The following is a 27,538-nucleotide window of genomic DNA, read 5'->3' as shown; positions in this document are numbered from 1 at the left end:
CTAACCATCGCTCCCGCCCCTTCTCTGCGCAGCGAGGAGCTGTGGGGATGCTTTTGTGACTTATGCCTCATTTAGAAAGCGTCTTAACAATGGAAGCCTGCAAAACTTGCAGAATATGAAAGCCACCGCTGCCTAACATTTGCAGTTAGCAGCCGTGAGTCACTAAGTGAATTCCTCCCCCAGCCTCTTATGCTGCTTAAAAAAAAAATCCCTCAAATCTATGTTCAAGCTGACACAGTCAGGCACAGCACTGGATAAGTTCACGGCTGAGGTTTCCATGTGTCGGTACAAAAGGTGTTTGTTGATCACCTGCCTAGGGTGGTCTGGGCTCTGAGATCTCAAGCCCTAATAAAATGCCCCTCTGTAATGCTAAGTAGGACGTGAGGGGCATCTAACTGAGGGCGAGCACGTAAGTGGGCATCAGACAGTATGGGTGTGGTGCCCTGTGCATAGTGATGACCTGGATGGGCATTAGACAGCCACGGGTGTGGTGCCCTGTTCTCCGTGATGACTGGGGTGGCATAATTAGGGCCCCTAGAAATTTTTTTTTGGTGGAACACAAGAGGATATACTATTTGACTAGAGTATGCAGGATGTCAGGCCCAGTTTGATTAGCAATGTTGTTTTTCTTGATATGGGAAGCCCTGATGACAACAGGCTCTGCAGTCAATAACAGAGTGAGCTGCTAACAGGAAATGGTTAACTCCGAAGCACTTGCCTGTGCTGATGGAAGGCTTCCGAGCAAGCTCTGTATGGCAGCCCCCATACCATATGCTTCAGGAAGCAAGCGTCTCAGCACCGAGTTCATCTAAGCAGCAGTGGCTGTTCTAAAGAAGAAAAAAATGTTATAAATTCTATTTTTCTATCAGTTACTGCCCATCTGTAATCTGTTACTTACCCAATTATCTACACATCTACGTGTAAAAATATCCAAGAAGTCAAAGTCAGACTCTGGAGACCTGGAGACCCAGATTATAGCTTTGCAACATTATATCAATAGTATGCCTTGTGTTCTCTCTCTCTCTCTCTCTCTCTCTCTCTCTCTCTCTCTCTCTCTCTCACTTCTTTCCTCTCTCTCACACACACAAACACATGCAGAGGGGTGGGCAGAGAACAAAATTTTCAATTCTGCTTTTGAGCTTTTCAAAATAATGTAACCATATAAATACACATTTAATTTTTCGGGATTTCTTGCCCAAATTCCCCAAATTCTAAGGACTCTTTTTTCCCCCCACACTCTACTCATTGGTTGGTAGAATTGCTATTCACACTTTTGGGATGCAAAATAAAATGGAAAGGAATTAGATCCCTTTAAGCTAAATAAATAAAAATGATTTCACAAAACATTCTTCCCCCTGGAGTTTGTTTGCCTTTGTCCAGACCTAATTCACTTTATACAGCTGAGATTACAAGGGGAATTAGGCAGGCAGAGGGTGTAATTACCTCGGCTGGGGCTGAGCTTGCAGTTGCTCGCCTCAATTATTCTGCTTGCAAGAGACTTTATTGAAACCTTGGCTATAAATCTTAACCAGAAAGTTTGAAAAAAAATCAATATTTAATTAATTTTTTAGAGCTGATTTTACGGACGACTTCTAGTTATTTTCCAAAAGAAAAAAATGCTTATCAATAAGATGGTTAATGAATGGTTAAAACTGGATAATTCCTGTACTGTATGTTTTAGCTAAGAGAGGAAGCGGGGTGGAAAAGAGTATCTCTCTGATTACAGAATATTGGCGTAGGATGAAATCTTAGAATAAGAAAAGAGTCGCAATTAGAGAAAGCACTATGGTAACAGAGAAGACCCAAGACCATGGCTATGGCTATGGCTCAGGCTCAGCAGGCGCCACTGCACAGTAACCCTGACTTGGGCCCTGAGTTCCTTCCTTTGAGAGACCTTTGGTTAACTGGTGGTGCCAACTTCTTCGTTCTTTGTGAGGGGTCAAAGCTGGATGCTGGTTTTGCTTGAGAACTCTGGCCCAGGTCCATTCACTTTCTAAGGTACAGTTGAGGAGATTATGCTGGATCCTTTTCTGGGGACTTTCCAAAAGGCCAAACCCTCCAGGAAACTCAAAGGAGCACCTGCCTAAGGGCCCACTGCGTAGCTCCTTAGACTGCGAGTTCCCTGGGGTCATGACACCTTGTGTCCCTGGAGTGGAACCCAGAACCTGCTTTTTACTGCAAACCAACCTCTAGGAGATTCCGTAGCAGTGACCCACCCCTTATGCAATGCTATGGAAGAGGCCAGAGTAGACTTTGGATGCCACCAGAAAGGCAATAGGAATGTATCCCGTGTGCCACCGTGGAAGGTTGTAGGGAGAAGTGTCCAATCCTCAGAGCAGGGCACTGCCCTGGAGCAAAAGGCTCAGGCTTAGGCAGCCTGGGACCCACAGAAGTGCCTTGGTGGAACCAGTCTCCTGAGGAGGCACAGGGTAGAGTACCGTGTGCCCCGGTTCAAGACACAGCCATTTTCCCGTCAGTAGATCAGCTCTGGCCAATTAGATTGGCACTTCCCTGTCCCTGGGTGGGTGAGGAAGAGCAGGTGGGCAGACAGAGGCAGGAAGTACATTTCTCTCTGGCCAAACAGTAGCCGAAGAACTCTACAAGCTAGCATGTTTATGTTAACACGTGTTCTGTAGTCGTTGCTTGAGAGAGGACTCAGTTTCCCGGAACTAATTTCCCCTTTGAACAGTGGTTAGAGACAGAGAGATGGAAAGACACTGGGCCGAACGGGAAGAAAAGCGAATGATGTTTTGTGGTTTTCTTGTTGCTTTTTTGAGACCAGATCTCATGCAACTTAAGCTGGCCTCGAACTCCTTATGTACCCAAGGAAGCCTTGAACTCTGAGTGTTCCTTCCTCTACATCCTCAGCGCTGAAATGACAAGCGTGTGCCACACACCTGGTTGTTTATACTCTTGTTTATACTCTTATTTATTTTGATGTTTAACTTGTTTTTATTTTATGTGTTCAAGTGTTTACCTGTATATGTCTGTGTGTGTGCAGTACCCACCAAGGTCAGAAGAGAGCGCTGGATCCTCTGGAACTGGGTTTACAATCATGAGCCGTTGTGTGGGTGCTGGGAATAGAACCCTGATCCTCTGGAAGAGCAGCCAGTGCTCTTCACCACCAAGGCATCACTCTAGCCCCGCTTTTAGTTGTAATTGCATTTGGGGATGTGTGCGCATGTGTCAGCCCGTGCGCATGCTGCATGTTTGCTATTTGTGTCACGTGGAGGCGGAGATAAGCACCAAATGCCTTCTTCCATTGCTTCCCATCTTTTAATTTTATTTAGTTATTGAGACAGGGTCTTTTATCAAACCCGGAGCTCACAATTCAGCTAGACTGGCCATGGAGGCCCCAGGATCCACATGTCTCTGCTCCTGAGTGCTTGAGTTACAGACACCATTGCAGTTAAACGACTCAAGCCACTGCTGAGAATATTGCTGCAATTTCTTAACACACTGAGCCATCTTGCCAGCCCTAGAATATCTTCTCAAGAAGAAAAAAAAATCACCTGCTATGGTTTTCCCATGAACAGAAGCAGTGAGCCCCTGAGCTCCTTTGTATCTGGAGGGATCTTTTGTCTCAGATGTGAATGCTCCAGAGAGGTTGGGGAGATGAGGAGGAGAGGGCCTTTTGCTCACTCAGTAAGGCCAATGTCTGGGACTCATAACTGCTTTCTTCTATTCCATCAGCCTCGGTCATGAACAGTACGAGCCTTCAACTCAAGCCATCCTCCCTTACTGTGCACCGGAATTAGGCTTCTTTCTGCTGAACTCCAACAGCATTCCCTTTGGTTTCCGTCTCTAATTTTGATACATGCATTCGGAGTAGAGCTTGGGTTAGCTGGGCAGCCTTTTCTGCTCCGGGGCTCTAGCCCTTCTCTCCCGGGAGGCAGCTCGTTAGAGATTATTATTAGAATAATTATCTCATTAAAGAGTATCACCAAGAATCCTGCCTTCTCAGCAGACACTTCACTCGTCCCGGGATCAGCTCTGAACCTGAATAGCACAGGTTACGTTTCTGGCCTCGGTGGGCCCACCTTACCTCTCTGTAATAAGGCACAGGTGACCTTGTGACCATCTTACTCGGCACGGCGTCACACTCATGCGGTAGCCACACGCCCAGTTCTCAGACAGACACCCTTCTGCATCTGCTCCTCTGTCAACTTCTGCTCACCCCAGATGCACAGCCCTCTGACCCTCTTCCTTCCCGTCCGGGCAGCTGGCTACTGCAGCCCGTTTCCCTTCAAGCCCTCACTGAGTCTCCATGAGGTTGCTTCTTATCCGGCATGTAATTGAAATGCCTCCGAACATTTTCCAGCGCTCTTGTGGTTCCCTGGGGGAGGAGAGTAGTTAGCAGCAGAGGACATAACTCTCCCATCACTGTTTCCAGGAGCGGGGAAAGCAGTTAAGTCTCTACCTGCCATTCATCATCCAGCGTTTTAAATTATTCATATTGATTTCCAATCCTTACAGATTGCATGCGATCACATGGGTACAGACAGCTTGGCTACTGACTCCAGCCCCGCAACGAAGCCCTGGCTGGTGTGTCTTGATGACAGGTTTGGCTTAGCTCATCAAATCCGCAGCAAGCGGTGCCGCCTCTACTCCTTAGGGTAAGACATGTTTTACAGCTGAGGAGAGCACAGACATTCACGCAGGCAGCCAAGGCCTTTTCAGTGATATGGAGTGGTGGGGGCAGTGTGTGCAGGTGATGGGATCTGTCTCGTGCCTCAGCTGCAGGCTGACCTGCTGTGTATATCACTAACTCAGGGTACCTTGGCAGGAGCCACCTTGCCTCCCGTCCCGCTAGCAAGGCAAAGCACCAGGACAGTCCCCTTGGAGAAAGCAGAGGCGTTCAGTGTGACTTAGAGCAACTTTGTTAGAGAGAGAGAGAAATGTCAACGGTTGTATCAAGGAAGAGCGTGCCGGGAATACTACACGCAGTTATGAATGAGCCAAGACCAATTAGAGCCACTACTGTGTGTGTGCGTGTGTGTGTGTGTGTGTGTGTGTGAGAGAGAGAGAGAGAGAGAGAGAGAAAGAGAGAGAGAGAGATCAATCTATGTGTAGTTTTGTATTTAGATAAAAAGAAAATAAAGGGAATTGTCTTTTAAAAAATGTGCATTTTTGCCAAAACACAACTTGGTTTGACAGGTTGAAAGTGACCTTGATGTATCAACAGATTTCGAGAGGTTCTGTAAAACAGTAGGCATAAATTAACGAGACTGTTTCGCCAAGTCTGTCAGCACTTGTGTAAACCGTCCTGAACTTACCAATGTGTCTTCGGTTTCTGTCACATGGAACACCATGACCTAAAGCACCGTGGGGAGGAAAGGGTTTATTTACACTCTTAGGGCCACATCCCAGTTCACCCAGAGAAGCCAGGGAAGGAGCTCAAGGCAGGCATGGGAACAGAGGCCACGGAGGGATGCAGCTTACGGTGCTGCCATGGCTTGCTCAGCCTACTTTGTTGCAGAGCCCAGGACCATCAGCCCAGGATGGCACCGCCCACCATGGACTGGGTCCTCCCACAACAGTCATTAATTAAGAACATGTCCCACAGGCCTGCCTATAGCCTGTTCCTAGGGAGGCTTTTTCTCATCTGTGGTTCCCGCCCTTAGACAACTCTAGCTCGTGCCAAGTTGACAAAAACAAAACAAAGCTCATTAAAAAAAAGACAAAACAAAGCAAACAACCAGGACAAAATGATACATCTCAAAACAAAGATGAGAGAATTATTTCTATCTGGAACATTCTGCTCAGGAGACTATTTATAGAAGCCAAGTAGGTTCTCAGGTTAGACCACGGTAGTATTTTTTGAAAGCAGTTAAGATCCTAAACAATGTCACACATGCCTGCCTCTCGGCTATAGGTTTCCCTTACTTCATCCGACTGTCCACATTTAGACATCTGCTGGACTCTGTGGTCGTGGGTAGGGACAGGCGTCGGGGTGTTGTGGGGACCTCCCCAAAGGAGCTGGTTATTGCTTTCAAACTGCTACAAGCAGTCGGTGGGCAGGGGTGTAGCTCTGTGGGTAGACTGTTGGCCCACGTGCATGTGGCCCTGGCCTTGATTCCCAACACCACAAAACGGCGGCATTCATACCTATCCCACCACTCAGGAGGTAGAGGCAGGAGAATCGGAAGTTCAAAGTCATCCTCTGCTATAGAGGGAGATCAAGGCCAACCTGGGAGAGATCCTGGGTCCAAAATAAAGGATTACAAGTCATTGTGGATTTTTATAAAACAAAAGAATTCAAATAAAAGTAAGACGTTAATTAATATACTCATACATGAGTCAAGTGAAGACATAGTGCAGATGTCTCCGAGTGCAGCTTGGCATGATGGCTTTGGCTGTCTCGAGTGGCTTAAGAAGGGGACACGGGCTGTGTGTTGAATGGCTCTTAAGTCAGACAGGAGCTGCGCAGCCCATTGGTTAGAACTGAGCTTTTCTTGGAAGGCCCCAGCTATGCTTCAAGAACATAGGAAGGATGCTAAGTCATGACAGCGGCGTTTATTTTATGTCACATTAAAATTTTGTGAAAGTAGGTCAAAAAATAATTGCATCGTGTAGCATGCAAATTGGCAATGCCATCTTGATCCTATTTCCTGGTTCCAAACTTTACGTCCTGCTTAGCATTTTATGTTCCACAACAAATTCATTTAAGGATCTAACTGAATAAAAGAAAACTTGCGAAGTGATTTAGGAGATGCTTTGAAATCCTCCCCCTCTTATGCTTCCAAGCTGTTCGATAAGATGGCTCTGCAGCGAGGTTTCAGATTATTACAGGGAGAAAAAGATTGATTTTCTTTCATTTACATTCAAAATCAGCTCTGCAAAAAAGCAAATGAGAACTTCTGAATTACACTGGAAACAGAACTGAATAGATTATAGGGTCAATATTTGATGAGAAAACATGAAAGCTTTCATTACAAACTGCAATCTAGCCGAGCCTGATGGCGCACACCTTTAATCCAAGCACTCAGGGGTAGAGGCAGGTGGATCTTTGTGAACTGGAGGTCAGTCGGTCCTTGACCACAGTGAGACCCTGTCCCCAAAAACAAAACAAAATAAAACACAATCAAACAAACAACCTCGAAACCAAAATAACACTCACAAAGAAACAAGGAAAAAGAAAAGAAATGCTAGGACACTTGAATCTAAAGAAAGGGTTTGTGATAGCAAATCATAAAACTTGGATTACGGGCAATGGGTGAGGATGATGGTTAGGCCGTGACTTGGGGTCTGGGATCTAGATGCCCCTCCTGTTCTGACGAACTGTTTGTTGAGGACAAGTAGATTGCCGTTTGCCTTCTCAAGAGATGCTGAGAGGAGGTACACAAGTCGTGCTTCTGAAACCAGGAACCACTGAAGGGAGCCTTGGCCCTGGGTTACCAGTGTCTGCGAGAGCTGGGGCAGCTGTGTGGTAGTGGGAGGACGGACGGAGAATCTGTGGCCTCTACGTACAAGCTCCTGAGAAGACAATAACAAAACTGTGCTTCTGCTGGGCCCGGTGATTCCCAGGCAAACCAAAGGTGCAGATGCGACTGGGGGGACCCCGGCCTGACAATTCAGATATGAGACGACAAAGGTTGAAGGCCCCGTGTCTGATCTGCCCCGTCCTGTCTCCTCCACCCTTGTAGCTGACCCAGGTGGTGTCTGACTGTCTCTCCCCGAGATGCCATTTCTCTCCTGTTCCACGGTAGATGTAAAAAGACATCTATCTGACTGCTACAATCTATTCTATCAACACTTACGCTCAGTTTTTCACTCTTCAAACGGTGTAGAGGAGACCAGTGAACATACAGGAAGGGACAAGAAAGGAAGGCAAATGTTGAAGGGAAGAAAAAAGAAGAGAAATTGAAAAGTAAGAAAAGGCCCTGGGCTCGGAGGAGAGTATGTGCATATCTTACCACTTCACGCAGGCAGCCAGGTCTGTTGGTGCACACCTTTAATCCCAGTACTTGGGAGGCAGAGGCAGGAGGATCTCTGAGTTCAAGGTCAGCCTGGGCTACAGAGTTCCAAGACAGCCAAGGCGGCGAACAAAACAAAAACAAAACAATTTCAGACAGGCTCTTGCCGGTACGTCTTCCAATATAGCCAGCGGTGAGGGGACTGTCCAGATATGGTGGGGGGATAGAGGATGAGTGGAGCAGAGAGAGAAGTCTCCTCGTTCACTCTCCTGGCAGAGCTGTGTTTTAGGGGTGCATGGATAGGAAGACGAGCCAAACACGGCAGAGGCCCGCCGTCCTCATCCCCTCCTGCTCGGCGTTACATTATGCTATTCGGTTTCAAGACATGGTTTCTTGGTGTAAGACAGAAGATTCCCTAAGTCACACATGGTGAGGCAACTCGAGCCAGTGTTTTAGTCAGAAAGCCTTCAGTGTGGCTGGGAGCATTTCAAGAAGAATGAATGAAAATCACAGACAAATATGTTTGCTTCCCAAGAGCTTGAATGAAGGCAGCAGGAGCAGTGTTAGCACAGGATATAATGAATGGGGAAGGAGAAGACTGTGGTCCTCGATGTCTCTAGATAGTTTCTCCCTGATCGCCCAGCTGTGGTCTGGTAATACCATACATGCACCGTATAGCGGTTTATGCAATGTTTAATATATATGCTTTATCTGTAAGAAGAGGAAGTGTGTGTGTGTGTTCCCTAAAATCCATTTCATTGCTTTGGGAATGACACTGTCCTGAAAATATATGGATTTTGTTTGTTTTTAAGGTAGGGTTTCACTGTGTAGCCCTGGCGGTTCTGGAACACCCTTTGCAGACCAAGCTAGCCCCAAACTCACAAAAATCCTCCTTCCTCGAGTGCCTCTTGAGCACATGCAGGCATATACCAGCATGCCTGACTTCGTGTTTTAAATGAAACTTTGGAGTTTCATGCAATGTTACTAATACAAGAATCAATAATTATAAAATATTTTTCTCTATGCTCTGAGAACCTCCATCTCTCTTCCCTCCCTCCCTCCCTCCCTCCCTCCCTCCCTCCCTCTTCCTCCCCTCTCTCTCTCTCTTACACACACACACAGTTGGCAGTTTACAGTTCTAGCCTACCAGCTGACCAGCATGCCTTCCTTGATCCTGCTGGACCACAGTCGGGAGGAAAACCCTTCTCACGGCTTCTAGACCTCTTCTCTCAGTGATAAGGGCTGCACACTTCTGATCTGCGCTCCGAATTTATTTTTTATAGTTTTTAGCTTCTGAACAATTTTATATGCATATAAATATACTAATATACTATATGTAAATATACTCACATACTTAAATATACAAACTGGGTTTCTTTTATTCATTACACTTAAAACATTTTCTCTCCCTCTCCTTCTCCAAAGCCCTGGACACCACATACAGCACTCCCAATTCCCTCTGATCTTTAGCTCCCTCACTACTTGCCTACCACCCCTGACCTTAAGCAAATACTAGCTTGACTCTCTGTCTAAAAAGTCACCTACGCGGAACAGTTCTCGACTCTCTGTCTAGAGTCACCTATGCTGAGCATTCCATGCACACAGAATCGTATAATATATGACATTTTATGGCTGTTGATGCCTAGCGTCATGTTTGCAGAGTTCGTCTACAGCACCAGGACTCCACTGCTCTTCGTGTCTGAGTCATCACCCATCGCGTGGAAGTACCACGTTCTGCTTCTTCCCTCATCAGGGGATGGGCAGTGCATTGGTTCCCCTTGTTACTTATTATCAATGTTGAGATGAGCATTGGCACGTACGTTTTGAGCCTATGTCTTATCGCTTCTCTTGACTGTGTACCATTTTACATCCCCACTGATAATCTATGACTCTTCCAATTTCCCCACCTGTCCATACCATGTTGGCCTTTTTAATTATATGCCTCCTGGTGGTTGGGATGGGGTATCTCACTGCGGCTTCAATTGTCCTTCCCTGCCCAGTAATGGATCCTGAGTTTCTTTTCATATCCTTATGTTCTAAGCTTTTGGTTCCCAGGGGACATAAAACCCACTTGTGACACACACAAGCCTGCTTTACAAAAGGCTAACCAAAGGTCACCACAATCCACTCCTTTTCCCTTCCGTGGTACCCAAGGCCACATAGCTGCTGATACATGTGGTTCACATGCTTGGATGGTCCAAAGAACACTTATGGGCTACTTTGAAAACAAGCCCTCCTCTCCCAAGAGCTCTCAGTGCTGTGCACCAGGAAATCGGAATGGTGGGCACTCCGTAGGGAAAACACATCCAATAGTTGTTTAGTGCACATCCCAGCTGATGCAGGCTACCTGGGTGCTTGGCTCTGAGACAACGTGATTGTTCTGATAGTCTAGTACAGTCTACTTTTGGAAATTTGGCTCCCTGGCTTTCCCTTCGTAGTTCTTCAAAACCTTTTAGATTTAATAGTCTTTTTTATGCTGAAGAAATTGTTGTGCCCTAAAACCCCAGCACTGATGTGATATTTGTTCCTGAATCTTCTAACTTCACTTCCTTCTTGTAGAGGGAAGGTGGCAGGCTTAGCTAGAAGCTTTTGAATATGCATCCTAACTACTGGAGCATTTTTGGGAGAGAGCTGTAGAAGCTGCTAATTGTCCCCTACTGTTCATTCTCCTGGTCTTCTTTGGGTAACATAACTCCTAAAATTAGCCAGACACACGGCCACTCTGGATTCCCTGGCTTTCCCTCCAGCTTCAGTGGCCTCGTGACCAAGGTCGTGAGCAGTGGTCATGAGAGGAGCTGTGTGCAGCCTTCAGGATGTGGCCTCACACGGAAAGACTGTAGCCACTGCTTCTCTTTCTAGCTTTCTGGGTGACGACCACACAGACAGGAGAAGGGGAAAATGGACTAGTCACCCCAAACCTTGAGATGGAAGTCTCTCATGTGATCCGGGTTGCTTGCTCTATGGTCTAAACCTAAAGAAAATATTTCTAGCAAGTAAAATTTTCCATAGTAAATTTTCTCTGCATTAAATAGCAGTAGAAGATGGCTTCATTCCGATTTTTATATTAATAGTAGGTATTATTATAATTAATTGCTCAGAATGCTCCTCCCTCATCACTGCCTTGTGAGCTCCCTCAGTTGAAGGATTTAAGCTGTCTTTGTCCTCATGCGCGGTGGATGCCTTGCTCACATGTAGCATCCTATAAATACTTACTTACATATAGGAGTAGTCGGTGAACTGTAACCTGCTGCGCACTGTATCTGGACATTGTTGTGTATCCTGGGAGTGTCAGACCTTACATAACGCTTTTTGTCACTGAGGGCAACATTACAGGTCTATCTGTGGCCACGGTCTGGAGCACAGGAGAGTCAGGAGCAAGCAAGCTCAACACAGTTTCATTCTCTAAAACATGACAACTTTCTAGGCTTTGAGAGGAATGTTCGTCCAGATGCTCCTGTCCCAGGTCACCTGCTGTGTCCAGGTCACCTGCTGTGCCCCAGGTCACCTGGTATGTCCCGGGTCACCTGCTGTGTCCCAGGTCACCTGGTATGTCCCAGGTCATCTGCTGTGTCCAGGTCACCTGCTGTGTACCAGGTCACCTGCTGTGTCCAGGTCACCTGCTGTGTTCCAGGTCACCTGCTGTGCCCCAGGTCACCTGGTGTGCCCCAGGTCATCTGCTGTGTCCCAGGTCACCTGCTGTGTCCCAGGTCACCTGCTGTGCCCCAGGTCATCTGCTGTGTCCCAGGTCACCTTCTATGTCCCAGGTCACCTGCTGTGTCCCAGGTCACCTTCTATGTCCCAGGTCATCTGCTGTGTCCCAGGTCACCTGGTATGTCCCAGGTCACCTGCTGTGTCCAGGTCACCTGCTGTGCCCCAGGTCACCTGGTATGTCCCGGGTCACCTGCTGTGTCCCAGGTCATCTGCTGTGTCCCAGGTCACCTGCTGTGCCCCAGGTCACCTGGTATGTCCCAGGTCACCTGCTGTGCCCCAGGTCATCTGCTGTGTCCCAGGTCACCTTCTATGTCCCAGGTCGTCTGCTGTGTCCCAGGTCACCTGCTGTGTCCCAGGTCACCTGCTGTGTACCAGGTCACCTGCTGTGTACCAGGTCACCTGCTGTGTCCAGGTCACCTGCTGTGTTCCAGGTCACCTGCTGTGCCCCAGGTCACCTGCTGTGTCTCAGGTCATCTGCTGTGTCCCAGGTCACCTTCTATGTCCCAGGTCATCTGCTGTGTCCCAGGTTACCTGCCGTGTCTCAGGTCATCTGCTGTGTCCCAGGTCACCTGCTGTGTCCCAGGTCACCTGCTATGAAGAAGCATGTGGAGGGCACACCTATACATGTGTGTTGGAGGTGCCAGATGTGGATTCCTCTCCTGCTTCTATTACCTTTGGATATATTGTGCAATATCTTGAGTCTTCCTAATGCTTTTTGTGTCCGCCTTGAAACTTGATAAATTTAAACTAAGCCTCAAAAAAGCATTATTTTAAGTACACAAAAGGCAGAATTGTACATACTAGGTAAACAAGCATAGCTTATTGCTTCCCAAAACAGTGTGTATTTATATATTAAGATTAAATCATGCGGAAATGTCACTGTGAGACCCCATTATTCTATAATCTATATACACTGATTGTTATGTTAATCTCATCAGCTTTAGTGGGTTGAAACATGCCTAGGGGTTTACCACAGCAAATTTCTAGGGGTATATGTGGTGGGGGGTAACATAACACTGCTCTAGGGGTATCTATGTGTGTATGGGGGAGCACAGCACATCTCTGGGGTATCTGTGTGTGTATGGGGGTATCTCAGCACATCTCTGAGGTATCTGTGTGTGTATGGGGTATCTCAGCACATCTCTGAGGTATCTGTGTGTGTATGGGGGTAGCTCAGCACATCTCTGGGGTATCTCTGTGTGTATGGGGGTAGCACAGCTCATCTCTGGGTTATCTCTGTGTGTATGGGGGTAGCACAGCTCATCTCTAGGTGTATCTGTGTGTCTTTGGGGGAGCACAGCTCATCTCTAGGTGTATCTGTGTGTTTATGGGGTGACAAGCTCATCTCTAGGGGTATCTATGTGTGTATAGGGGTGACAAGCTCATCTCTAGGGTATCTGTGTGTATGGATGGGGGTAACAAGCTCATCTCTAGGGGTATCTGTGTCTATGGAAGTAGCACAGCTCATCTCTAGGGTATCTGTATGTCTATGGGGGAGCACAGCTCATATCTAGGGTATCTGTATGTCTATGGGGGAGCACAACTCATCTCTAGGGGTATCTGTGTCTATGGAAGTAGCACAGCTCATCTCTAGGTATCTGTGTGTCTATGGGGGAGCACAGCTCATCTCTAGGGGTATCTGTGTCTATGGAAGTAGCACAGCTCATCTCTAGGGTATCTGTGTGTATATGGGGGTAGCACAGCTCATCTCTAGGGTATCTGTGTGTCTTTGGGGGAGCACAGCTCATCTCTAGGTATCTGTGTGTCTATGGGGGAGCACAGCTCATCTCTAGGTATCTGTGTGTCTATGGGGGAGCACAGCTCATCTCTAGGTATCTGTGTGTCTTTGGGGGAGCACAGCTCATCTCTAGGTATCTGTGTGTCTATGGGGGAGCACAGCTCATCTCTAGGTATCTGTGTGTCTATGGGGGAGCACAGCTCATCTCTAGGTATCTGTGTGTCTATGGGGGAGCACAGCTCATCTCTAGGTATCTGTGTGTCTATGGGGGAGTACAGCGCATCTCTAGGGTATCTGTATGTATTTGGGGGGAACACAGCTCATCTCTAGGTATCTGTGTGTCTATGGGGGAGCACAGCTCATCTCTAGGTATCTGTGTGTCTTTGGGAAAGCACAGCTCATCTCTATGTATCTGTGAGGGATTTTAGATGATGACATCTCTGTCCCGAGTGGATTAAGTCATGATGGATTCAAGACGTGAATAAAACATATGGAGGGGTTAGCACTGTGGAAGGTGGGACCCCGTTGGAGAAAATAGTCCTTGGGGCATCCTGGGGGACTCTGTTTTGTCCTGGTCCTTCCTGTTACTGCCCCCCTCTGCTTATTGCCTGCCATTTTGTGAGCTGTTTCCCCGTACCTTTGGATGGGATGAAACCAGGAGCCAGAATTCATACTTCCTTCCTTTAACTTATTCTGCTAACTGTTATTTCTCTGCCATTACAGGCTGACACACTACTCAGAAGTGAAGAGGATGATTAGATTGAGCAAAACACAACATTAGTTAACAAAAATCACCAATTACAGTCTCAGGTCATTTGGTATATCATATAAAATATTTCTATTATGTCATGCTTAGCTTACATGTGTAGGCATGCACTTTGAATAATTTATGAGATTGAGCAAAACACAACATTAGTTAACAAAAATCACCAATTACAGTCTCAGGTCATTTGGTATATCATATAAAATATCTCTATTATGTCATGCTTAGCTTACATGTGTAGGCATGCACTTCGAATAATTTATGATAGAGTCTTCCTTTGTATAGGTGTAGAAAACTTCTGCAAAGATATAGAAAAACTATTAAACATATTCATCTCTAGAAGTTATGGCTACAATTTCTGGTGTTGAAAGACGCAAGTCTTTCATTTTCTCTGCTTCTAGCTTTTTGATTCTTTTCTACTTGTAGAAACTACAGTTATAAGAAACTAGTTGGAGGGTAAGGTTTGAGCTCAGTGAACAGAGTGCTTACGTAGGCTAAGGGCCTGCATCTGATTTCAGCATAAAGACATGAGGGAGCGAGAAGGGGAGAGGGAAAGAGAAAGGGGGAGCAAGGGAGGAGGAAGGGAGGTTTCTGAAGCAGGCTTTATAGAAGGAAGAAATAGGCAATCAGACCTCTCAGGCGAATGCTGAGTCTCACTAAAGTGGATGAAGGAGATCTGGTTGAGGGACGTCATGGGCCGAATAACTCATCAGGGCGTCTGGTGAGGAAGAGAGCGACATCGTGGGGTGAAGGGCAAGAGTAAGGCAAACAGGGCTACAGTGAAGTTTTACGTAGATGAAAGATGATCTTGGGTAAGTAAAACCCGCAGAAGGGTTTTTAGCTCTTATTTTGGTGTGTGCCCAGATTGTGCGGCAGCCTGAAATAGTAACCCAAGAGAATCAAGGTCTTCTGTACTAGTTTGGATTTGGTCAGTGTATTACAGACATTCTGAGCTTTGCTATCCTCAATCACAAGTAAGCATAGGACTTTGGAAGTAAGCATGATTATATGTACTTGTATTCCATGCAGTAGGAAGCTGAGGCAGGAGGATTGTGAGTTCAAGACTATGGACTGCATAGCAATGCTCTCTCTCCCTCCCCCCCTCAAAAAAGCATAGAGTTTTTGGCAGAGAATCTTAATTATCATGAAAAAATGACTCTCTTCTGGTTAATTTCGTGTTTTCCATTTAAATCCGTGTTTGAATCAATGTGGTGATTCTTACACTAAACAAGAATTTTTTCTTAGTAGCTTAGTGTTCATAAGCATACGAACTGTTTACGTGACATACTGCCTTCTAGGTACTTAGATATAATGTGTTCATAATTTTTCCCCTTATTGTTGCAGACTAGGGTATAGATTGTCTCCTTGCTCTGGATCTAGTAGAGCGCATATATTTGCCCTTTTTTCTTTAACTGCGCTACTCTAAAAGAACACAGCAGCTGCCCACAAGTCCAGTGTCACGCTTAGTACCATGGAGACAAATTAGCGCAAATTATTAGAACGCAGCTCCCCTCGAGGGAATCATAGGCTTTTCTTAGCCTTTACTGAGAAAGTTCTCTTGAGACTAGTGGGTATTCTTATTCTTAGTGAAAATAAATTTTGTTTCATACAATGTTTTCTCCTCTCCCAACTCCTCCTAGATCATGCCCACCGCTCCACTCATTCCACACCTTCTTCTCTCTCTTGGGAAAACAGGCAAATAAAAACGAACAATAACAATGATAACAACAACAAGGAAAGAGCAACAGAAGCCCAGAAACACAACACAAAAACAAAACCCATAAAAATACAAGTTTGGAAACCATAATATACAAGCAAAAGATCAGTAAGAGTTAAAAAGAATTCCCAAACAAAGCAATATAAAACAGCAGCAAAATCCCACTGAGTTAGTTTTACATTGCTCATCTACCGCTGGGCATGAGGCTCCCTTTAAGTGTGACTTATATACCCTGTTGAGCCTCCGTTGGAGAAAATTAATTTTTCCTTTGTAAGTGGTTGTGTGGGCACTCATGACCATTTCCCATTTCAGTGCTGGGACCCCTTCTGACTTAGACCTGGGCAAGCCCTGTGATGCTGCCACAGTCTCTGTGAGTTCCTATGTACGTCAGTCCTGTTGTGTCTAGAAGACACGGTTTCCTTGGTGTCCTCCATCTCGATCTTCCCACCCCCTCTTCTGCATCGTTCCTGGAATCCTGAGAGGATGCCGCTCACTCTCTGCACATTGTCTAGTCTTGGCTCTTGGTACTGATTGCCATCTACTGCTGAAGGGAGCTTCTCTGGAGGTGGCTGAGTGAAACACTGAACTTTGTGTAGAGCAGAAGGTCAGTAGGAGTCATTTGGTTTCTATGAGCCTTTAGCAGAGCAAGAGTACTTGGCTTTCCCGTGGGTTCGTGGCCTATCTAGCCTCAGGTTCTAGGCCGCCAAAGAAATACTGAGAATGGGCTCCATCTCAAGGAGTGGCCTCAAGTCCAAAGAGATAGTGTTTGGTTATTCTCACAACATCTGTGCTACCATTGCACAAGCGTATGACGCAGACAGGTCACCATTGTAGATCATAGCGTTTGTAGCTGGATTTTTGTTTGCCTTTCCCCTCTGGTAGCATGCAGAGAAACTTCAGTACCATGAACACTAGTTAGGAAGGGTTAAGATAGTTAGGAACTGGCTCAGCTTCTCTGTGTTCAATGAGATGTTTAAGTTTCTTCAGCCTGACAGTCTGTTTGTGGAGAGCAACTAATGATTTGACAATAGCCAAATTGTTTGGGGTTTCCATGGGATCCCTTTGGCCAACAACCCAATTAGACGTAACCCTCTTCTGGAACTGGAGGTTTCATTTGATGGCAAATGATGTCTAGTTGGGGCTTTGTCTCCTCCATTATTTAGTGACTCCATTTAGATTTATTTCACATATGTATATGGTTTTTGAAGATTCTACTATAGTAGGATTTCATATAACCTCTCAAATAACTCTTAATGTTATTGTCCATATTTTCTCCCCTACTCCCCTCTTCCTTCCCCCTCTCTGCTTAATCCTGTTCCAGTTTCCCCCTGTTTCTCCATTACTCTCTATTCCGTTTTTCTTTCCTCGGGAGACCACCGCCCAGTCTCTTACTCTATCCTTAGCCTCCATGATTATGTAGCTTGTAGTCTGCATATTGAAGTTAGTGGGTATTCTCATTTGCCCCATTGCTAATATAATATAATATAATATAATATAATATAATATAATATAATATAATATAATAACAATTCTTTATATGAGCCTACATGTTTAGCTAGTGATTTTGTGATCTGTGCTTAACAGATTAGTTTTCTTTTATCCAGAAGTTTTGGTCTATAGTACATGAGTGTATGTGTGTGTGTAGAGCAAGTGTATATGTGTGTATGATATTCATATGTGTGTGAGAACATGTGTATGTGTGTATAGAGCATGTGTATGTGTGTATAGAGCATGCATGTGTGTGTAGGGCATGTGTATGTGTGTGTAGGGAATGTGTGGTATAGAACATGCATATGTGTGTAGAACATGCATATGTGTGTAGAGTATGTGTATGTGAAGTTCATTGAATGTGTACATTAGACATGTTCTAAAGCAGAAACTAGAAAAACTGCCATTAGATTTGTCAATTTATTCATCTAACTTTTCTTCATGGTATTTTTTTGTTTTTATTTTCTTCCTCGGGTCTCTAGGCTGGGGAATGACGACACGGACTTTGAGGTGAGCATGGCCAACGATGGGTGTGAGGTGCATCGTTTTGATCCTAGTGTCAAATCAGCCCACGTTCTGGAGAGCCAGCGCCTCTGGCATCACCGTTTGTCCATCGACTGGCGGGATCCACATCCAGCTGTGGCTGCTCAAAAGCCACGTAGCAACACCAGAAAACTGGGAAGCATTTTGAATGAATTTGGGCATCACAAGGTGAGACTTCCCGTTTTAATTCACAATTAAATAAAGTGAATAAACCCATAAAATTAAGAAAATGAAAAGCATGGCTTATAATGCTGGGAAGCTGCAGGTCCTCATTTCCAATATTGCTGGTTGCTGTCCATTGTTCATAGAGCTGACCTGTAGCCACGTCGGGGGATTCTAGAGCTGTTGACACTGAACTGCAGAGTTTCGTTGCTCCTAAGGAATGCTAAGAATGGCCAAGTTGAGACAAGAGACTAAGAAGCTACTTCTCACAGAGACTTCAGCATACTTAGGAGTTTATCTAAAATTTCCAGAAAACTAAACTGCTTATTTCAACCTTGAATATACAAAAATAATCCTTCTTATGTTTATGTTTGGAAAAACATTGGCTTTTACATTTCTCAAGTTACTGGCTATTTTGAGACATTTTGGCTCTTAAAGTACAAAACCCACTTGTAGCTCTGAGTAAAATCTACTTTCCAAAAATGGATGGACATCGTGTACATTGCAATTTATATAATTATGTCAAAGCATGTGAAATATCTGCAAATACCCCATTGTGGAGGAACAGCATAAAGAAACTCAATCTTCGAACAATGTTCCTTGAGCCCAAGTTTTAGCTTCATATACCCCAGCTAATGCATCTTTGAAGCAGACTCTAAAGGGGTGGTTCTGGGTGCAATTGCCTTCTTTTGTCTCCATCTCTCCTTAAGTGAATTTGACCTGTCCTAGCCTATGGTGCCATGAGGTGTCATGTAATTTAAAACATGTCAAAATAAGAGCCCATCTGTGAGACAAGGTGTGGGGGATTTTAAGTTTGAATTGACTTCTTGATCTTTAATAAAAGGACTTGCCCTGTGGATTACCCCTTTCCTCTCTCCACCTCCTCTTTCTCCTCTCCTTTGAAAAAAAAAAAACCTGTCTTAGTTAGGGTTTAATTGCCATAATAAAAGATAATGATCAAAAACAAGTTGGGGAGGAAAGGGTTTATTTCCTCTTACGGCTTGGAGTTCATCATTTAGGGGAGTCGGGGTAGAAATGCAAGGTAGGAGAGCCTGGAGGTAGGAGGTGATGTGAACATAGGCCACGGAGGGATGCTGCTTACTGGCCTGCTCCCTAAGCCTTTCTCAGCCCACTTTCCTATAGAACCCAGGACCACCAGCCCAGCCGTGGCACTACCCCTAGTGTGCTGGACCCTCCCACAGCAACGCCAATCAAGAAAATGCACACTGCCTTGCCTAGAGGTCACTGTGGGGACATATTCTCAGTTGTGGTTCCCTTTTCCCAAATGACCTGTGTTGAGTTGACCCCAAATTAGCCAGCACACTCCCTTTAATCAGACAGTCAAAACTTTTCCAAGAACAGCCTTGAGGAAGTTATTGCTCTTCTAACACAGGACTAGCTAGCCATTTGTACTTTGTTTCTGCCGCTAAGAGCAACCAGCATCCAACAGTAGGAAACCTTAATGCTTCCTGGCTGCAATATTTCAAGTAAGATCTCTGAATAGAACTTTTTTTCCATGGGCTACTAAATTTTGAATAAGTGTGAGAAGTGGAGGCATTTTTCAGAATTCCCTTCCAGCTTATTCCTTTTTGCCCCTCCTACTTTTGCAAGCCTGTTTTTCTTTACTGATGAAAATCACAAACCAGTTTCCCAATCTGTCAGGTCTAGATTCTCCGCAGAGTGGAACCTCTCTGTGTTCAGAAAAGAGCTTTATTGCTGCTCTCTGTGGCTCGCTTGCTAGCCCTGCCCACCCTTGCTCTTCTGAGACAAGACTGAGTAGGCAAAGGAGGTTAAGGTCAAAGCCCTTTGTGCATTCTTCAATACATTTTAGCAAAAGACTTGCTAGAGAAGAGGATAAAATGAAACTTTGAAAAAAATTATGTGTGCATGTAATTCATCCAAGCACATTTCCTACAGAGAGTATATTTTAGGATAATGAGACACAGAGTTGAACTGGATGCAACCAGCTCTCTGGGAGCTGTAGCGGGCCAACCTTTATGTTGGGGCTATCATGGAGCATTTTGCCCCTGGATAGCAGATGCATTGACAAGGATACTTAAAGAGGAGAGATCAGGGTTGCTTTTGTTCCTACAGTGGTTTATTTTTTCTTAAAAGCAGTAATAACAATGAAAGGAATCTGCCTCAGAATTGCCAGGTATGGATTTGATGCTTCAAGGAAAATTCACTGTTGAGGGATGGAAGAGCCATCATTCTCCTTCACAGAGATTCTTTGGCTGAATACTTTCAAACAGAAACAACAAAAACTAAGCCACCATTGAATGATTGCTTCCCTTGGAAACACTCTGCGAGGGCTACGCAGTGCCAGATGAAAGGAAACCTCATTTGCGGCTGGAGAGAGCGTGGTCTGTTTTCGTTCCTCCCGGTGTGTGCAGACATTGATAAACAGGACATGACTGTGGCAGGGGAGGCGGAGAGCAAAACACTCGAAAGATCGGTATTCCCACCCCTTTGTCTCTTGATTCTGAAAGCGGCAGTAGAAGCCACACAGGGCTTTGATGACTTTAAAATATCTCATATGGTTCTGTGATGATTTTCATATTTGCCTGTTTTCCTTCTTTTTTCCTTCTCTGCATCCAAACCTGGTTTCCAGTCAAGTGAGGGACGTGAGAGCAAATGTCGGCAGTATTTGGAGAGAGTGACAGAAAGATGCATATGGCTCGTGTGCTGCTGTAGAAACTCTTTGCTAATTTTAACTTCAAACTATAAATCAACAAAGCCTTTGCAAGGCATCATGCAGAAGCAGCTGCATCAGCAAGGCAGCTCTAGATCAGAAGCCCTGTCTGCCAGGGAGTAACATCACCTAGACCCAGGCTCGCTGGGGATGATTTACTGTCTAGCCCATGCTGCAGTGGTTGTTGATGTTAACTAAGTCTGTGAATTTTTCAAGAGCGGATGAAGATTAAACTCGAGGATTCTGCTCTTATTAATTTTACTGTGTGGTTTTTCTCCCCCAAACTCTTCATCGCATACTCAGCATTTCCTACATGATCCGGGCTTGGAAATGATAAATTACGATCCTTATTGTTAGCAGCCAGCTAAAGGTTCTTCTGCCAAGTTTGGGTGGGAGATGTGGCTGTTAAACTGCAGCGCTCTTGGTGCCAACAGCTCTGGGCTTTGGGGATCAGGAGCCTCGCTCTTTGCATCCAGCTCTGCTTCCCCGCAGCAACCAGGGGTGCTGCACTCCCTGGCTGTGGGCTGCAGTGACTGGGGCCGGAAGTGCTTCCAGGTCTCAGTTTTCCATAGTCTTTCTCTTGCCCCACCATGAGTCTCGTCCCCAGGGTCTCAGTTCTCCATAGAGACACTTCTGCAGTGTGCCCTTGTCTCAGTCTGCCCCAGCCTCGGTTCCCGCCCATCCGCTGGAACTCATCTGCTGCCCCTAGTTACTACTGGGGACGCCTGAGGCTGAGGCCAGGGAGTTGCTGCTTTTCATGCCGCCAGCTCAACGCATTCTCTCCAACGTAAAGACCACAAGGTAGACAATGTGACTCTTCAGGAAAGGCGCTCTGTGGATGCCTAGTATTGCAGCGTGGTAGGACCGTACAGGGGGGAGATCTCATCAGAAGAGCGAGAGGCGGGCTGCTAACACAGCCTGACACGCATGCTCACAGCCCTCTGTCCACAGTCTGTGAAAATCGTACTGGGCCTGTCACGGAGGCAATCAGTGCCCAACCTGACTGCAGGAGTTGGGTGACTTCTGGAGTGGCTGTGACCGTTCACCTGATGCTGTCATGGCTGAAACAACATTTCCAAGGTGCCTGGAGTGCCTTCATTAATAAATGAAGCTTTTTTTTTAAAAAACAAAAAGCCATGGTTGGGGTAGTGGCCCTGAAAGCTACTGTTGGTTTATATTGCTGGAAGGAGACCTCCTCGGGGCACCTGTGGCTGGACAGGAGCCTCCCTGAGCGCCAGGAAGTCGTCAAAACAGAGCTACCATGACAACAGTCGGAGAAATCACACAAGTAAGAGCTATTTGATTGACAGCTCCCATGACTGCCATGACAATTGGGCTGAAGCTGGAGTTGCCGCCTTCTCTGGTGGGATGGTACCAATGTCGTTTCCAGCCCCACTGGATCTGAGAACAGTGGAGACAGCAGCACTGGTTCCCATTCAGACTCAGTTCTTTATGCTCCTGGAGTCATCCCCTACTGGGCTCCTTAGCAACCGCAGTAGCAACAGAAAAGGGCTGTCTGACAGCTGTCAGTCATGCAGCTGATCGGCTCACTCCTGACAGCTCCAGTCATTTGAAAGAAAAAAAACCAAGCAAACAAATCAAGCCTATGACAAAGATCTCATACAAAATTTCATTCTTTGGTGCACTTTATCCAACAATACATAACCCCCAGAGGGCGGGATGGCTTCTCCTGGTCTGTATCTTCCCTATTATGACCGTCAGTCTTGACCCCACTGCTGATAGGAAGGAAAGGCAGCTTCCTGGGTGCTTACCTCAACGAAGGCCTTAATCAAGACTTGACCCACAAGTTAGCTTGTTAGCATTTGGCCCTGAAAAAGTCAGCTGGTCTTTGATCATCTTAAACAACACTGGCTTTCATTAAGTGTATCTTGTTTGGAGAATTAGATCTGAGAACACAGTGTGGAAGTCTCCAGTCGAAAGCCTGGCAAGGGGTTGTCACTTCATCTCTTGCAGTGAATTTAAAGAATCGTGATCCACATTGCCTGTGACTTTTAACCAAATATTACAGAGAATGCCGACTTTTCTTTCTTTGTTCTCAGGGAGACTATGCCGTAGATGCATCTGGACGTTGCTAACTACAACTAATTTCAGGCAAGAGTTATTCGCGAAAGCTTTGTGTGAAGCTAAAGGCACTTGGTCCTTCGGACGTGGTTGAAAGACAATTTGTTCCTGCCTTGGGGCACGGAACAGCTTTGCTGGTAACTGTGTAGAAAGTAAATACTGCGCCGCAGAGAGAATAAATAAGCCGCTGAGAATTAATTGGAATCTGTTTCCCATGAGCAGATGTCCACCCCCGGGCTGGGCTGTCTGGTCAGGTTGCTCTGAGGGACTCGGCCTCCTCCCTGTCAGCTCAGGTCTCTGCCCCTGCTTCCACCTGCCACTATTCATCCAGTCCAGTGTCCCCTTGGACTCTAAGAGAACCATAGTTTCTGCCTGCCCAAGCGAGAGCTTTCTAGAACATCAGTTTTTGTCTATGGTTTGTGTTGTTTGAGGGAACATGGGCCCTGAAATCAAACAGCAATTCTTCTCTTCTGTGCTGCGCACGCAGCTTCTGAATGGCTGTGAGGACCATAGAAAGGGTCATTGATGTGAGTAGACTTTGAATCTGGTAATTTTTGATATGTAATATTTTTATTTGCAAGTTTTTGCAAATGAAGTTTATTGAAATGGTTTAGAAGATTTTTTTTTTAATGAAATAAAGAAACATTTGAAGGGCTAGTATACTTAGTGGTCGAGAGCTTACCAAGTAAGCACAAGGCTCAAGATTGGATCCACTGGGGGGAAAATGTTATAAAAACTCAAGACAAAAATAATAGAGAAAACAGCGACGAGAAACAGTTCACAGCAAAGAAGAGGTACAGAGGCTTGATTTGTTTGCACAGACATACATGCAGGCAAAAAGAAGGAAGTCTTCTGTCTGCTCTTCTGTGATGTTCCCTGAGCCTTGGAGGCAGGGAGGTTAATAGATGTGATTTAGCCACAGCTAAGCACTCACAGTCATGTGTACTTGACACTCCAGCCAGTTATGGGTCTGCATTAGCCATCACCTATTGTGAAAGGAGGTCTCTCTAGTCAAAGCTGAGACGTTAACTTAAAAAAAATAGTACTAAACATGGAAGGAAAAGTTATGAAAAATTTGGGAAAAATGTTTAAGACTTTGAGATTGGTAAATATTTCTTCTCTCTCTCTTCCTCTCTCTCCTTCCTTCCTTCTTTCTTTTTTTAGGGGGTGGGTGGGTTGTTGTTTGTTTTTTTAAAGACAGGGTTTCTCTGAGTAGTCCTGGCTGTTCTGGATGCTCTTTGTAGATCAAGCTGGCTTTGAACTCACAGAGATCTACTTGCTTCTGCCTCCCAAGTGCTGGGATTAAAGGTGTGCCACCAAGCCCTGCTAGGTAAATATATCTTTAAATTTTGGGGGGCATGAGTTTTTGCCTGCATGTATGTCTGTGCTCCATGTGCATGCCTGGTTCCCAAGGAAGACAGAAGAAGGTGTCAGATCCTTTAGAACTGAAGTAATGGGTGGTTATGATCTGCTGTGTGGGTGCTGGGAATTAAACCTGCATCCTCTGGAGAGCATCCAAGTCTCCTAAACACTGAGCCATCTTAGGCATCCAATTCTCTTAAACACTGAACCATCTCAGGCAAGCAGTTCTTAAAGATCAAAAAAAAAAAAAAACACTTTAAAAAGAGAGTATTTCATCGAGATAAAATATTCTACTCATCCAGTGATGTTGTTAAGAACATAAATCCTGAGGTAGAATATTCACCACAGCAGATCAGATTTTAAAACTTTCATCCAGAATGTGCAAAGAATATTTACACTGAAAGTTGGGAGGTGGGGTGATCAGCAACCCAGTTCAGAACTGGACAAAAGATCTGAACTGACACTTTCCCAAAGACGATACGGAGAGGCAAAAACACACGAGAAGATGCTCAGCTCCACTAGGCACCAGGGGGAAGGAAAGCTGGAGTCAAAACAGATGCTACTGTAACATCCACCAAGCACCACCAAAGCCACACAGTGAAAAGACGGACGAGAGCAGTAGTGAGGACGACCCTGGACAGCTCAAGCAGTCTTGGTGGGAATGGGAGCCCTCTGGAAGGGTTTGGCAATTTTGTGTTAAATCAGTGCTACAGTGTAGATCTGGAGTGGTACCCAAAGGCCCAGGTCTTACAGCTTGGTCTCCAGCCTGTGGCACAATTAGAAGATGATGCAACTAGTGGGAGGTGTTTAGGGAGTTAGGTGTGGGCCCTTGGTGTCACTGCTGGGACCGTAGGCCCTTCTCCCTCTTTCATGCTCTGGCCGTGAAGTACACAGCTTCACCTGCCATGACCTGCTACCTACAGGACCCAACCAGGCCAATCAATCCTGCATGAAAACCTCTAAAACGAACCCTTCTTTACAAAGGTGGCTATCTCAGATATGTGTAAAGTCATGGAAAGTTGGTGACGCAGTTGAACCAGTATTTACTAATAGACCCAGAGGCCCACTTCTAGATGTTTAAGCGAGAGAACTGAGCACAGATGTCCACACAGCGACTTGTGTTTGAAAGTTCATGTAACCCCTAACCAAGGCAGTCCAGATGTGTATCAATCTTCATTGTGAACATGCTCTGATTTAAAAATCATGTAGTAGGCACACCTTTGGCATCTTCCCAGAAAGAATTACTGAGGAAGGAAGGTCTACCCTGATGTGGGTAGCGCCATCCCATGTGCTGGAGACCCAGATGGAATACAAGGGGATGAAGTAGAAAGTCAGATGAAGGCCAGCATGGCGCTCTAATCTGCCCCATATGTGAGCAAACAGCCTTATGAGTCCACCATCATGCCCTCCCCACCACGAAGGGCTACACCTGCTACTACTGTAAGTCTAAAGCACTTTCTCTAATAAGTCCCCTCTTGTCAGGTGTTTCATAACAGCAACAAGAAAAATAACTAATACAACATTTGAATAAATAGGTTATGGTTGGACTATATTCACAAAAAAAAACAATATGCCATATGCCTTATCTATAGGCGGAATACAGCTCAAAAATAAAAAAAAGAATAAGCTTAGTAATGTATAGGATATGAACCCATCTTGTAGACTCCATACTAGATAAAAGGGTACAACATGTACAGTTCTCTGCTCATTCAGATTCTAGAAAAGAAAAACCCTAAGAGCTTGCAGCAGAAAGTGACCAGTCATGACCTGGAGTCATGATAAAGGAACTGAGATGGATGGAGGGGATCACAGGGGACTTTCAGATGTGTACATGCTCTGTGTTGGAGTGTGTTGGTGGCTTACGTGGTATTCACAAATGTCACAAGTCTTTGGTTTGCACACTTGAAATGTATGGCTTTATTGTACGTAAATTATGCCCCACAGAAGGAAAAGTACAGAAGGATATGGAGGTTGTTGCCGTTCCACCGTTCTCACAGTGGTTTTGTTTTCCTAGCCTCTCCCTGAAAGAAATGAGAACCTGGGGAGGTCTTCTGCCTCCATGGAGGATATGAGTCACCTGGGAAGAGACGCTATACTGCACCCTTTGAAATTTGTGCCTTGTGAATATTTAAGAAGTTAAAATAGGTTCAGAGGCTTCTTGCTGTGGTTTAGATCTTGGTGTTCTCCCAAAGACTCATGTGCTGAAGGCTTAATCCTCAGCTTGACACTCTGGGAGGCATCTTCACTGCTTGGTCCGCAGCTTGACACTCTGGGAGGCATCTTCACTGCTTGGTCCTCAGGTTGACACTCTCGAAGGCATCTTCACTGCTTGGTCCTCAGGTTGACATGACTTGGAGTTGTCCTCACTGCTTGGTCCTCAGGTTGACATGACTGGGAGGCATCCTCACTGCTTGGTCCTCAGGCTGACATGACTGGGAGGCATCCTCACTGCTTGGTCCTCAGGCTGACATGACTGGAAGGCATCCTCACTGCTTGGTCCTCAGGCTGACATGACTGGGAGGCATCCTCACTGCTTGGTCCTCAGGTTGACATGACTGGGAGGCATCCTCACTGCTTGGTCCTCAGGTTGACATGACTGGGAGGCATCTTCACTGCTTGGTCCTCAGGTTGACATGACTGGGAGGCATCTTCACTGCTTGGTCCTCAGGTTGACATGACTGGGCAGGACCTCATCACTTGGTCCTCAGGTTGACATGACTGGGAGGCATCCTCACTGCTTGGTCCTCAGGTTGACATGACTGGGAGGCATCTTCACTGCTTGGTCCTCAGGTTGACATGACTGGGCAGGACCTCATCACTTGGTCCTCAGGTTGACATGACTGGGAGGCATCCTCACTGCTTGGTCCTCAGGTTGACATGACTGGGAGGCATCTTCACTGCTTGGTCCTCAGGTTGACATGACTGGGAGGCATCCTCACTGCTTGGTCCTCAGGTTGACATGACTGGGAGGCATCTTCACTGCTTGGTCCTCAGGTTGACATGACTAGGAGGCATCTTCACTGCTTGGTCCTCAGGTTGACATGACTGGGCAGGACCTCATCACTTGGTCCTCAGGTTGACTGGGCAGGACCTCATCACTTGGTCCTCAGGTTGACATGACTGGGAGACATCCTCACTGCTTGGTTCTCGGCTTGACCTCTGAGAGGTGGTACCTAGCAGAAGAAAGTTAAGCCACGGAGAACTTGCCCTCAAAGGACTATTAGGATGCTGGTCTGTTTCTGTCTTTCTCTTTTGCTTCCTGGCTGCCACGGGACAGCCTTTTCAGCTACATTCTCTTTCCTTGGTGTTCTGTCTCACTATAGGCCTAAAAGCAAGGGAATTGATCGCCATACATGAGGACTCT

The 27,538-nt window shown here is 45.8% G+C and overlaps 1 protein-coding gene across 4 annotated transcripts in view; it reads left to right on the top strand.

Moving 5' to 3' along the window:
* The window catches only part of Mettl24 (methyltransferase like 24), a 126,882-nt gene that overhangs the window by 46,191 nt on the left and 53,153 nt on the right, over positions 1-27,538 (top strand). For 3 of the 4 annotated variants that reach the window (XR_012907423.1, XM_075945039.1, XM_075945028.1), the window contains 2 exons: positions 4,477-4,616; positions 17,816-18,044. Coding sequence is in view for 3 of the 4 variants with exons in the window: in XM_075945039.1 (XP_075801154.1) it covers positions 4,477-4,616; positions 17,816-18,044 (369 nt within the window). In the remaining variant the exon portion in view is untranslated. The remainder of the gene's footprint in view (positions 1-4,476; positions 4,617-17,815; positions 18,045-27,538) is intronic. The other variant, XM_075945049.1, reaches the window with a different exon arrangement.

Source organism: Microtus pennsylvanicus, chromosome 1 (assembly GCF_037038515.1).
Source record: "Microtus pennsylvanicus isolate mMicPen1 chromosome 1, mMicPen1.hap1, whole genome shotgun sequence".
NCBI lineage: Eukaryota > Metazoa > Chordata > Mammalia > Rodentia > Cricetidae > Microtus > Microtus pennsylvanicus.
This window is presented reverse-complemented; position numbering and strand designations above follow the sequence as displayed.